Below are 13,942 nucleotides of genomic sequence, written 5' to 3'. Positions count from 1 at the left end.
AGATGCACATGCAAGTAAATGTATATTTACTATGGTAAGGTTCTTACATTGTTCATGAGATAGAATAATTTTTGAAGGTAAACCATGGTAAGTTACAGATGCATACTGTAATCTCTGAAACAGCTAAAACATAACACAAAAGGTATATAAAAGGAAAAACCCAAGGAGATATAAAGGACTATTGGAAAACACCAAACTTTCACCCTCCACCCCTAAAAAGGAAAGAAGGAACAAAAAAAAAAACAAAAAGAAGAAGACAGGATAAACAGAAATCAAACCACCAAGATAGAGGATTTAAATCCAAACATATCAATAATTACATTCCATGTAACTGTACTAAACACTCTAATTAAAAGGCAGAGACTGATACATTATATGTTAATAAAAATAATTTAAAAAAATTTTTTTAAAGGCAGAGACTGTCACACTGGATAAGAAGGTAAAATCCAAGCATATGTTATTTACAAAGACAAAGACAGGTTGAAAATAAAAGAACATAAGAAGACAAACCAAATAAATACTAAGCAAAAGAAAGCTGATGTGGCTGTATTAATACCAAACAAGATAAACTTCAAGACAAAGAGTATTACTAGAGATAAAGAAGGATATTTCATAATAACAAAAGGTTAATTCATTAAGAATAACAGAGAATACAGATTTAGAGACTAATGTACCTCATGAATATAGATTCAATAAAATATTCGTAATCAAATATAGCAATATATGAGTGATACTCATAACCAAACTGCATTCAAAAATGCAAGATTTGGGGACGCCTGGGTGGCTCAGTTGGTTAAGCAGCTGTCTTCGGCTCAGGTCATGATCCCAGCGTCCTGGGATCGAGTCCCACATTGGGGGGGGGGGTCCTTGCTCAGCAGGGAGCCTGCTTCTCCCTCTGCCTCTGTCTGCCATTCTGTCTGCCTGTGCTTGCTCTCTCTCCCTCTCTCTCTCTGATAAATAAATAAAATCTTTTAAAAAAAAATGCAAGATTTGTTTACCATTTGAAAATCACTCAATGTAACTGTATTGAGGGAATAAAGAAAAATAACATAATTTCTATAGACACAGAAAAATTATTTGGCAGAATTAAACATCCATTCATGATAAAAACTCTAAACAAACTCAAAATAGAATAAAACTCTTCAACCTGATAAAGGACTCTAAAAAAAACAGAAACATCATACATAATGAATGATTAAACACTTTATCCTTAAAATCAAGAATAAGGCAAGGCTATGTGCTTTTATCACTTCAATTCAACATCAAATTGGAGGAAGAGTCAGTGCAATAAGACAAGAAAAAAAAAACAGAGCTACCATATGATCTAGTAATTCCACTTTTGAGTATTTATCAATAAGAACTGAAATCAGGATCTTGAAAAGATTCAGTACCCCCATGTTCATTGTAGCACTATGCACAATAGCTAAGATGTAGAAACAACTTAAATGTCCACTGACAGATGAATAAATAAAATGTGGTAATATACCTATGATGGAGTATTTTATTTTATTTTATTTATTTATTTCACAGAGAGAGAGAGATCACAAGTAGGCAGAGAAAGGGGGAAGCATGCTCCCCGCAGAGCAGAGAGCTGGTCGTGGGGCTCGATCCCAGGATCCTAGGATCATGGCCTGAGCCGAAGTCAGAGGCTTAACCCTCTGAGCCACCCAGGCGGCCCATGATGGAGTATTTTTTAAAATTTTTTATTTCAAGTAAACTCCACACCACATGTAGGGTTCAAACTCACAACTCCAAGATCAAGAGTCACATACTCTACTGACTGAGCCAACAAGGCACTCCTTTATATATATACTGGAGTATTATTCCAATTTTAAAAACAAAGAAAATTAAGCAACATGAGACAACATGAATGAATCTTGGGGACATCATGCTACGTGGAATAAACTAGTCATAAAAAGATCAATGCTACATGATTCCAATTATATAAGGTATTTGAAATAGTCAAATTCATAGAACCAGTAAGTAAATGAAACATTCTCATAGGATACAGTCAGTATACAGAAATCAATTGTATTTCCTCATACTAGCAATGAACTAGAAAATAAAATTTTAAACATACTACTTACAATACATCCAAATGCACAAAATTCTTAAGGAAATTTAGCAAAAGATATGTAAGACCTCTATACTGAAAACTAAAACTCTGCTAAGAGACGTTAAAGAAACTAAATAAATGGCCATTTTTTAATTTATGGATGGGAAGATTCAATTTTATTAAGATGTCCATTCTCACCAAATTAATTCATAAATTCAGTGTAATCTCCATCAAAACTCTAGGAGGCTTTTTGTAGGAACTGACAAAGTGATTCTAAAATTACATAGAACTGCAAAACAAACAAACAAAACAAAACAAAGACTAGCTAACAGTCTTGAAAAAGATCAATGCTGGAGAACATACACTACCTGACTTCAAGGTAATTTGTTTCAAGGTAGAGTCATCAAGAGAATATGACAAAGGACAGACAAACAGATTCATAGAATAGAACAGAATGCTCTAAATATAATCAATCACACATATAATTTTCAAAAAGAAAATTTTTTTCAAAAAGAGTGCCAAAGCAATTAAATGGAAAGGGGAATGTATTTTTAACAAATGTGCTAGAACGGGTATCTATAGGGGGAAAGAAAAAGAACTTTGACTCCTACCATCACACCACATGCAAAAATTAATTTCAGGTGAACTACAGACCTAAATGAAACTTCTAGATGAAAACAGGACAATATTTTCATGACTTTAGTGTAGGCCAAGACTGTGTAAGGAAAAAACTCAAATCACTAACAAAAAGAAAAAAATGATAAATTAGATTTTATCATCAAAATTTAAAAATTCTAGGCATCTAAACAGAAAGAAAAATAAGTAAAATTACCTCAGTTCACAGATAACATGACCTTTTATGCAAAATACCCTAAAGATTCCACCAAAAACAATTATAACTAATAAGCAAATTTGGCCAACCTACAAGATACAAAAATCAACACACAAAAACCAGTCATTTCTATACACTAATAATGAACTATCTGAAAAGGATTACGAAAACAACTCCATTTACAACAGTGTCAAAAAAAAATAAAATAGGAATAAACTAAAGAACTGTAAGACTTGTACACTGAGAGTTACAAAACACTGCTGACAAAAATGGAAAAAGACATAAACGAATGGGAAAACATCCTGTGATCATAGATTGGAAGACTCAGTATTGTTAACATGATAATACTATCCAAAGCAATCTATAGATGCAATGCAATCCCTATCAAAATCCCAACAGCAATTTTTGCAAAAACAGGAAAACCCATCCTAAAACTCATATGGCATTTCAAGGGACCCCAAAGCCAAAATAATCTTGAAAAAGAAAAACAAATTGAAGGACTCACACCTCCTCCTCCTTTCAAAACTTACTACAAAGCTAGAGTAATCAAAACTGTGGTACTGGGGCGCCTGGGTGGCTCAGTGTGTTAAGCCTCTGCCTTCGGCTCTGGTCATGATCTCAGGGTCCTGGGATTGAGCCCCGTATCAGGCTCCCTGCTCAGTGGGGAGCCTGCTTCCCTTCCTCTCTCTCTGCCTGCCTCTCTGCCTACTTGTGATCTCTGTCTGTCAAATAAATAAATAAAATCTTTTAAAAAAAAACAAACAAAAAAGCTGTGGTACTAGCTTAAAGACAAACATAGACCAAAAGAACAGAGCAAAGAACCCAGAAATAAATCCTTGCATATATGATCAAATGATTTTCAACAAGGGTACCAAGACCATTCAATGAGGAAAGAACAGTCATTTCAACAAGTGGGTTGGGGAAACTGGATATCTACATGCAAAAGAATGAAGTTGGTCCCTTACCTTACATCTACAAAAATTAACTCAAAATGGATCAAAGACCTAAATAAAAAAGCTAAAACTATAAAACTCTTAGAAGAAAACAGAGCAAAATGCTTAAGATGTTGGATTCAGTTATGACTTCCTGAATATTATATCAAAAGCATAAGCAATTAAAAAAAAAGTAAATTGACTACATCAAATTAAAAACTATACACTGAAGGACAAAATCAACACACAGGGGAAAAGGCAAAGAAGGAAAGAAAATATTTTCAAATCATACATCTGATGAGGGATTAATATCCAGAATATATAAAGAACTTCTACAACTCAACAATGAAAACAAAGCAATTAAAAAATAGACAAAGGACTAGAACAGACATTCCTCCAAAGAAGATACAGAAATAGCCCAATATAAAAATATGTACATATCATTAGTGATTAGGAAATGCAAGTCAAAACTACAGTAAGATACAATTTCAAACCCATTAGGATGGCTATTATCCAAAAAACAACAAAAAAAGAGAGACAATAACAGATGCTGATCAAGATGTGGAGAAATCTGGTGGGAATGTGAAATGGGGCAGATGCTGTAAAAAGTAGTATGGCAGTTCTTCAGTAGCTGTGCCATTTAAGCAGAATTCACTACATGATCCAACAATTCCACTTTTTGGTATATACAGAAAAGAACTAAAAGGGGGGGTTCAGTTACTTGCACACCAATATTCAGAGCAGTATTATTCACAAGAGCTAAAATGTGGGAATGATCCAAATGTCCAACAACAGATGAATGGATAAACAAAATGTGGTATATACATATGGAATATATTATTTAGCCCCGAAAGACTGAAATTCTGACACGTGCTACAACATGATGAATCATGAAAACATGCTAAGTGAAATAAGCCAGACACAGAAAAACAAATATTGTATGATTTCCCCTTATATGAGGTACCTAGACTAGGTATATTCATAAAGCTAGAAAGTATAATAGAGATTACCAGAGGCTTGGGGTGGGGGAAATGGGGAGTTATTGTTTAACAGATACAGAGTTTCTGTTTTGGATGATTAACGTTCTGGAAATATACAGTGTTGATGGTTCCACAACAATGTGAATGCCACTGAATTATACATTTTTAAAAGGATCAAAATGGTAAACTTTAAGTATATGTAACCACAATTTTAAAAAGATAAAATTTTTTAAACTTCTGCTTATCAAAAGATATCATTAAGAAAATAAATAGGTTAAGTCACACATTAGGAACAAAATATTCACAACACACATATTGAAACCAGACTTGTATTCACAACACAGAGTACTAACCACTATACGATCACGGCCAAAACCAGACTTGTATTCAAAACATAGAAAGAGTTCCTACAATTTAAGAAAAAGACAAATCAATTTTTAAATGGTCTAAAGACTTAAAGAGACACATCATAAAAGAAATATACAAACAGCCAATAAACAAATGAGAAGAGCCTCAACATCATTAGTCATCACAGAAATGCAAATCAAAACCACAAGAGATACCACATAATGATATCACATAATGATTATTATGAAAAAGAAAAATAACACATGCTAGGGAGGATGTGGAGAAAAGGGAATCCTTGTGCAGTGTTGGTAGGAATGTAAATTGGTGCACACTATGGAAAACAGTATAGAATTTTCTCAAAAAATTAAAAACACAGAACACTACTACCATAGTCCAGCAATTCTACTTCTAGGTATTTAACCAAAGAAAACAAAAACACTAATTTGAAAAGCCCATAGGTGCTCCTATGTTCATCACACTATTACTTACAATAGCCAAAATATGGAAGCAAGCTGAATGTCCATCAATAGATGAATGGATAAAGAAGATGAATATATATAACAGAATGTTACTTGATCATGAAAAAAAGAACAAAATCTTACCATCTACAACCATATGGATGGACCTAGAGGCTACCATGCTATAATAAGTAAAATAAGTGAATAGTCAGACACAGAAAGACAAAAACCATATGACTTTACTTATATGTGGAATCGAAAAAACAAAACATGAACAAATAAAAGCAAAACAGAAACAGACTTACAGATATAGACAACATTCTGATGGTTGAAAGAGGGGAAGGAATTGGGGGGGATGAACAAAATAGGTGAAGGGGATTAAGAGGTACAATCTTCCAGTTAAATAAATAACACATAGGAATATAAAGTACAGCATAAGGAATACAGTTAATAATACTGTAACAACTTTGTATGGTGACATATGGTAACTAGACTTACTGTAGTGGCCATTTCATATATGTATATAAACACTGAACCACTATGTTGTACACCTGAAACTAATACACTATTCAATTTTAAAAATATATTTAAAAAAAAAAAAACTGCAACAGTCAAACACTACACCTCTACCAGAATGGCAAAAATGAAAAAGACTAACAATACCAAATGTTGGCAAAGACGTAGAGCAATCAGAATTTCACACTCTGCTGGAGGGTGTACAAACTGGTATAAGTACTTTAGAAAACTGCATGGTATTATTAAAAAGTTAAATACACATCTAACTTATGATCTAGAATTTCTGTTCTTGGATATTTATCTAAGAGAAATGAAAACATTTGTCCATCAAAAGCCCTTCACAAGTGTTTTAGCAGCTTTATTCATAACAGCCCCAAACTAGAAATATAGTATGTGTCCATCAAGAAAGAATAAATTTGGTAAGTCCATACAATTGAATACTACTCAGCAACGAAAAGGAGCAAACACTACAAGAAAGAATCTCAGAAACACAATGGTAGGGAGAAAAAAATATGGACACAAAAGTGTCTATGTATGATTCCATTTATACAAAGTTCTAGAACGCCAAAACTAACCTATGATGATAAAAATAAGAGTGGTTACTTCAGGATTGATGGACAGGAACATAAAGGAATTTCCTGAGGTTACAGTAATGTTGGTTTTTTTTTTTTAATCTTAATAGAAATGTAGGCTACATTAATATATGCATTTGTCAAAAATGACTGAAGTGTCCACATAAAGATCTATATTTCAGTTATGGAAGTATACATCAATCTTTTTAAGAAAAGAAAGAGAACTGGGGCACCTGGATGGCTCAGTTGTTAAGTAGCTGCCTTTGGCTCAGGTCATGATCCCAGGGTCTTGCAATCAAGCCCTGCTTCAGGCTCTCCTCCACTCAACAGGAAGCCTGCTTCTCCCTGTCCTACTCCCCCTGCTTGTTTTCCCTCTCTCACTGTCTCTCTCTGTCAACTAAATAAATAAAATAAAATAAAAAAGAAAGAAAGAAAGAAAAGAGAACAGATTTGATATTGGACTGCTTAAACACTGAACTTTTGGGAGCATTGAGAAGTCCAGTTCCTTTTCTTTTTTCTTTTTTTTTTTTTTTAAGATTATTTATTCAAGAGAGAGTAGGTAAGAGAAAGAACATGAGTGGAGTGGAGGGGGCAGGGAGAGAGAAGCAGACTTGCACTGAGCAGGGAGCGGGATGTGGGGCTTGATCCCAGGACCTGAGCCGAAGGCAGACAGGAGCCTCCCAGGCTCCCCTGAGAAGTCCAACTCTGCCGTGCGTCCACGTGTGCTCATAGCAGACAACACAGTTCAGCAAAAAGAAGTCCAGAAATGTTACAAAGCCGTGGTTTTGCTGACTCTAGACCAGTTCAGCCTGCTTCCTCATGTATAACATGCTGAAGCTCAGCATCTGCTCCACCTTGGTACCTCCCATTACCATCAAGATGAGAGCACTTTGGTGGCAGTACTGTGGAGAGTTAAAATACTGCAGGATGATGGATAAATGGGTAAAGACTTCCTCTTCTGTGATTCTCCAAGGCCACCCATACCTTTAGACTTCTCTGGGAGAAGGGACTGTACCCTTAGAAATGACCTTTCCAACACCTGTCTGCTCTGTGAGAAAGCACCTGTACCGATTCACTGCTACTATACAACTCTCCAACATACCTCCAAAAATTTTTCTCTCAAGCTTGCCCACTTAGAAGACTGAGCCAACTGTCACTACTTTAAATTACTACCAGTAACAAGAAGCAGGGACGGAGGGTGGGAATCAAAGAAGGTTTAAAAAAAACAAAGCAGAACAACATTCAGATCACCCAACTGGGGAATTCATGAACTGGCAAAAAAGCTTTAATACCAGAAACTTCCAAAGCATGCTGCATCCTTGCTTCCTAGCCACCTCCTGTCTCCAAACAGGGAGCTTCACAAGGCAACAACCATGACAGCCTTTCACAAACAGAAGCAATTCAAGAGCAGTCGCTCCTGCCTCCAGGGACACAGGACAAGGCTGCTCTGTCAGGTTTCACTGTCATCCTCAGGCTCCCATGGGCAGGGCTGTACCAACCAGGTTCCCACTGGCCACACTGGAACAGGGCATGGGAGTAGGATGAGGGTCCCCCAACTCCTCAAAGTCCAAGGAGCTCTGGAATAAGCAGACTCATCCTAGTTACCAATTTTTTAGGACTGACCAAGTGATACTAAGAGCCAGTCATTCAGTCCTTCGTTCTTGGTCTTTCTTGATACCCCAGTGGTGTCAGCAAAAAACACCCGGTCTTGCTTACCTCTCGTTGGATCGTATCATGTAGTCAGTAAATTCATGGTCTCCCTTGATCACCTCCAAGGGGACCACAAGGTTGACGTCAGAATCAGTGTTCTGCAACTGGTTGAGTTTAATATTGACTGAGAAGAGGTAATCCCGCACGTCATCTATGCCCACCTTCAGGCCCTTGCACACCACATATCTGGGGGAAGAGACCCTGTCAGTCCACTGAGCAAGGGCTTCTCCCCCACATTCCTCCTCCCCAAACTCCCTGCTGAGTCATAAAGCTAAAGAGACTTAAGTCCATGCACAAAGAACAGCAGAGACTCTGCTGCAAAAGTTCAGTTCAATTCTTTCCTTTTTATGTTGGGCTGTATCTCTACCCTCTGCAGCAGCAGTTCCTGCCCTATGCCGGGCCAGCTGCATCACCATCACCAGGGAGTCTGTTAAATTACAGACTTACTTAAAAGACTCTCCAGGAATGGAGCCCAGAAACCTGTGTTTTTAACAAGCCACCCAGCAGTTCAGACTGGCCACAACTTCTCTCACATCATGCAGGAGCACTGTGTACTGTATCCCCACTGAGATAACAGCAGTGCCTCTGGTTGGCAGCCTGCTTTACCTTGCCCAGCCCATGTCCCTCCAGGTGCCCTTTCTTCTGGTCACCTTCTCCTTCCTGGACCAAGCCCAGGATCACCCACCTAAGTGTGCGGAATCAGGCTTGTGGAGAAGGAGGCAGAGGCTGAAGTGGCACACCACAGAACCATGAGGGTCAGAATCTGGACTCCTACTGGTTCTAACTACGTCCTTAAAAAATCAGGGTTTTAATGAAGCTTGAGTAGTTATGCCAGAGATGCAGGAGGATGTGCTGTGCTAACCCGCAGTCAACTAGTCTGATTAGAACAGAGAGGAAAGCCTCACCTCTCTGAGTTGGCAGGACGGCTGGTAATCGGCTTAAAGAGACACACTCGTTCGAAGCAGCAGTAGAGCAAGTAGATGAGCCCCACACTGAAGGGTGTGAATAGGTCAAAGGTTTTACAGATGAAGTGGCCTCCTAGAGTCGAGCAAAAACACCAACAGCAGTCAGTGGGTTCTAGGTAACCTCAGGGAATAAATATGACAAAGCCAAGGACCCACTGCCTGGGCCCATTAAAGGAGGCAATTTAAGGGGAAGACTCAGCTTTCGAGGGGTTTCTGGGGCTTCTATAACATGTACTCCCCTAAATTCCTCATTTAGCCTCATTTAGTCACCTGAACTAAGCTGGGTTTTTTTGTTTGTTTTACTCCCAAGCCCTGTACATGCTCTTGTCCCACGGGGCCTCTAATGGATCTTAGGCCAGGGAGACAGCTGAGAAGTGTCACCTGTTCGGACAACAGACAGCGCCATGAGGAACTGACAGAGCAGCAGCTGCTTGCTGAGGATCTCTTGCAGGTTCTCCTGCCCCTCCACGGAGAAACCCTGAAATGAGAGAGTAAGAAGCGGAGTAGGAAAGAGACACAATGAGGACTTCATTCATCCCTACCCCATCCTCTCTGAGACGTCTTCAAGTGTTTTCATTGACTTCCACCATCTGACTGATACAGACACAGCTCAGCGTTTAATTTATTTTGGCACAGTTGTATGGCACCTCATGGGTGAAGTCAGCACTAGGACCCAGGCCTGACTACTAGAACAGGGACTTCCTTCTGCTTCATCGCTCCCAGGGGATAGAACCAAGTCTACTTTTTCAAGGAGACAGTCCAAAAAAGTGTAAAACCCGTGTGGGAATCCAGGGGAAGAGTAAGGGAAGACGGAGGCAAAATACTGGCTGGTCATAGGCCAACTACAAGCTAGGAAATAGAATACCCTGTTCATCCCAAGAGCCACGGAGTGGTGTGATGGCTCTGCCTGGGCTTACTCAGCCACTGTGCTGATCACCGACCAGGCCCCAGTACGGTGACAGAAGAAAAGTTAGCTCAACTTTTGTCACAGTAATCTCTATTTCTCTGCTGACCAAAACCCCCTTCCTGTCTCAAGACCATGGAGCCTCTCCCTCCAGCTGGCAGGGCCTCTGGCCAGGGTGTTTGTTCAAACAATGTGCCTTCCTGTTCCTTAAGTGGTCTCCCTGCCTGTGAGATGCCAACAGGAGCAGAGAGTCAAGCTCACACAGAAGTAAAGGAGGCCAGTGGCTGGAGGAGCTGCGGAGAGGAGAGCTGCTGTTTACTGGCCACAAAGTTTCAATTTCACAAAAGAAAAAAAGCAGGGTAATCTGTTTCAAAAAATGGGGGACATACTTAACACTACTAAACTGTATACTTAAAAATGGCTGAGATGGAACACTGTGTATGTTTTTTATCACAATTTTTTTTAAAAAGTAAAGGAGGCTGACCTCTGTTAAGCTAGCTCCAGCCAGACCAGGTCTCCCTCACTCAGTCTTACAACGGTAATAGCTAACTGACCCAGAGTCCAAAATTGTTTAGCCATGTCCTCCAGATTTATAAATTTTTCTCAAAATGCATGTCTATTTGTAGGGTCAAAAGAAAAAAGCCCATGTCACCAGTCTATATTGCCTAAGCAGAAAGACAACCCTCGAGTTTGCACTCTGGCTGCCAGCCACATGGCACTAATGGCCTCAAAAGCACCATTAGACCCCCACATCTGCTCAGCGGCAGCAGCCCCCCTTCCCTTTATCCCCCAAGCCTGTCTCTCTGCTGTTCCCTGCTATGCACAATGCTTTGGTAAGACAGGGCATCTTCAGATCCTGTGCTGGCATCCTGCCCGTTCCTTCACCTTTCCACATTGTTACTGCTTGAGAGGCCACCCAAGGACCTCTGAGGTTCTCAATTCTAGCCATGTGACACTGGAACAGTTGCCACATTCTCTGTCCTTCCTCTTAGAGAAAGTAGTGGCCCTCTGGAGAAAAGATTTCCAGCAGCATCATAATGGGATGCCCTCTGTACCTCAAGCAGCTGCCCAAAGAACAAGGCTCCCTGAATATTCACTTGAGCCCAACCACTGACCTCCAACCAGAGCCTCCTGTGGGTTCCCCCGAGCTGCTGCCTTTGGTTTTCTGGTCATCTGTCAGCCATCCAGAGGCTTAGGGGTGTAAGGACAGCCTCTACCAGGAAACACACCCCGGTGACAAATGATGGATATGTTCTTCCCAATCATTTTTGCCTAGTCCATTGTGGTCACAGTTTTCACCTACCATCTCTTACAGCCAACCAAGGCCCTCTGAGGAAGTGAGCTAGGAATCCACTTGCTCCAAGCAAAGATGTCCACAACATTACAATGTTACATTACAATGTTAACAAAAAAATCACTGAAAATGTGTGCAAAAAGAATAAGAACATACATCACACATCCCTACTATCTGAATAGTGAACCACCACCCTCTGGGGCAGCAAAGGACCAAATAAAACAAAACAAGCCTCTAACATGATAAATCCCTAAAGCATCACTCTATGGAAAAAAGACCACCTACCCCATCGGCCATCAGAAAGTGGACACCCTTGCGATCTGTGTTATCCAGGACAAAATTCCGAAAAGCAGTGATATTCTCCGGGCGGGTGATATCTCCATCTCCATCGATCCCACCTTCACCTGGCAGGGCACAAGATTCACATTCAGCTGATCCACCCCCTGCATCCCAGGAGCTGGGACATAAGCGCTCTGGGGCTGGGAACACAGGTTCTCCTTGAGGACCAGGAGAAAAGGCCCTGTGGGGAGCAACTCACTGCAGGATCTGTCCTGCCAAGCTGCCTTGTAGTGACAGACCAAGAGGCAAAAACAAGGCTCTGCTATAACAGGACAGAATTCAAAAAGAGTTGTCCAGTGAAGAGTCACCAACTGAAACAGAGGAACTTCCTCTCCAAGACTGAAGTTGTGTTTAAAGCACCAACATGGGGGCACCTGGGTGGCTCAGTGGGTTAAAGCCTCTGCCTTCAGCTCGGGTCATGATCCCAGGGTCCTGGGATTGAGCCCGGCATCCGACCCTCTGCTCAGAAGGGAGCCTGCTTCCTCCTCTCTCTCTGCCTGCCTCTCTGTCTACTTGTGATCTCTCTCTGTCAAATAAATAAAATCTTTTAATTAATAAATAAATAAATAAAATAATAAAGTACCGACATTTAGAAACAAGTATCAATTTTTAAATAAGAACCGTTATGAAAGAACTTGGGATTTGCTGCCAAATCACAGCAATCAAGAAAGAGTGGAGGGGACTGCGTGGGGCTGCTGAGCTGTCTGTTACCCAGTGCATTCCACACCCGGTGCACAGTGCCGGAGACGGGCATGGGGTTTGTATTTGTTAATAACTCTGCCAATTCTCAGCCGGAGATCAGGCAGTTTCATTATCTCCTGTCACCACAAGAGAAGAAAAGAGGATTTAATATGGTTTTGAGGAGAGTTTGCCTTGTGGAGTGTTTAACCTGCATCCTACAGGCCTGGGGTAAAAAGAGACCATCTAGAGGGAACCAAGATCTTCAAGACATGGACTAGAAACGCCAGGCTGAGGGACCCAGTAAAGGAAACATGCCCAGTGGATAATAACTGCTTCTGACCTAGAGTCCCCACAGAGGACAGTCTCCCATTGCCCCCAGGACCTCCTCCTCCGTGTCCTTACCATAGTAGGGTTCGAAGAGCTCACTGGAGGCTGAGTAGAAGTCCTCCAATTTGAAGTCATTAGGGCCCTTCAGAGTCATTCCAAAGCCCTTTGCATGCCACTTCTTCCTCCATAGCACATACTCCGAGAAACCGCCTGGGCCTGCACAGACGTCAGCAAAGTATAGAAGCTCAGCTTCCCGGTCCTTTACCAGTGGTTTCTGCAAAGGCAAGTGGAGGACAAGGGAGGAAGGGAAAAAGTCTGGCTCAATGGGGAACAGGAAGGAGAATGCAGGGGGAGTAAAATGAGCCTTTCAACAAGCACAGTGTAGAGCTCCCGCCAGGGCCGCAACACCCAGGAGATGTACCCTCTGGAGTTGCCCATCCCTACTTCAAAATACCCCTGGTGCCCTCAACCACAGGGCCCAGCTCAGACTCCTAATAATAGCATCTGAATAGGAATCTGAGCATGCATTTTGATTTCTCAGAGTCTTTTCCTTACCATATCCTGCCTTACAAGAGTCCCACTGAGTAGACTAGATGCTGTATCCCCCACTTACAGAGAAAAAAAAGACACCGAGACACAAAGCAACCTGTTCATAGCCTGCATGCAAGAAAGCTTATTCAGAATCCAGTCAGCCTGAATGCTAGACTCAGGTCTTCCCATCCAAAGCCTGAGAGGCTCTAACATCTCCCCCTCCCGATCACAGGGCCTACCTTTCCAAACCACAGCCTTTGCTTCCCTTCTCTTCCTTCTCGACTCTCCCTACTTTTTTCCAATTAACTTTTTATTTTGGAATAATTTTAGAGTTACAGAAAAGCTGCAAAGACAGAGTTCTCATATACTCTTCATCCAGATTCCAATTCTGTTGACATCTTACCTGGCCATTTGTCAAAACTAAGAAACCAACACTGGTACACTATTAACTAAATTCGACTTGATTCGGGCTTTATTAGTCTTTGTTTTGTCCCAGA

At 40.6% G+C, this 13,942-nt stretch overlaps 1 protein-coding gene across 5 annotated transcripts in view; it reads right to left on the bottom strand.

The window, feature by feature from the left end:
* CMTR1 (cap methyltransferase 1) overlaps positions 1 to 13,942 on the bottom strand; it is a 48,953-nt gene that overhangs the window by 12,791 nt on the left and 22,220 nt on the right. For 4 of the 5 annotated variants that reach the window (XM_032339789.1, XM_032339791.1, XM_032339787.1 and 1 more), the window contains exons 9-13: positions 12,990 to 13,188; positions 11,853 to 11,971; positions 9,751 to 9,847; positions 9,310 to 9,442; positions 8,411 to 8,590 (exon numbers count right to left, since the gene is read on the bottom strand). In XM_032339789.1, the coding sequence (XP_032195680.1) occupies positions 8,411 to 8,590; positions 9,310 to 9,442; positions 9,751 to 9,847; positions 11,853 to 11,971; positions 12,990 to 13,188 (728 nt within the window). The remainder of the gene's footprint in view (positions 1 to 8,410; positions 8,591 to 9,309; positions 9,443 to 9,750; positions 9,848 to 11,852; positions 11,972 to 12,989; positions 13,189 to 13,942) is intronic. The other variant, XM_032339790.1, reaches the window with a different exon arrangement.

Source organism: Mustela erminea, chromosome 4 (genome assembly GCF_009829155.1).
Source record: "Mustela erminea isolate mMusErm1 chromosome 4, mMusErm1.Pri, whole genome shotgun sequence".
Taxonomy (NCBI): Eukaryota; Metazoa; Chordata; class Mammalia; order Carnivora; family Mustelidae; genus Mustela; species Mustela erminea.
This window is presented reverse-complemented; position numbering and strand designations above follow the sequence as displayed.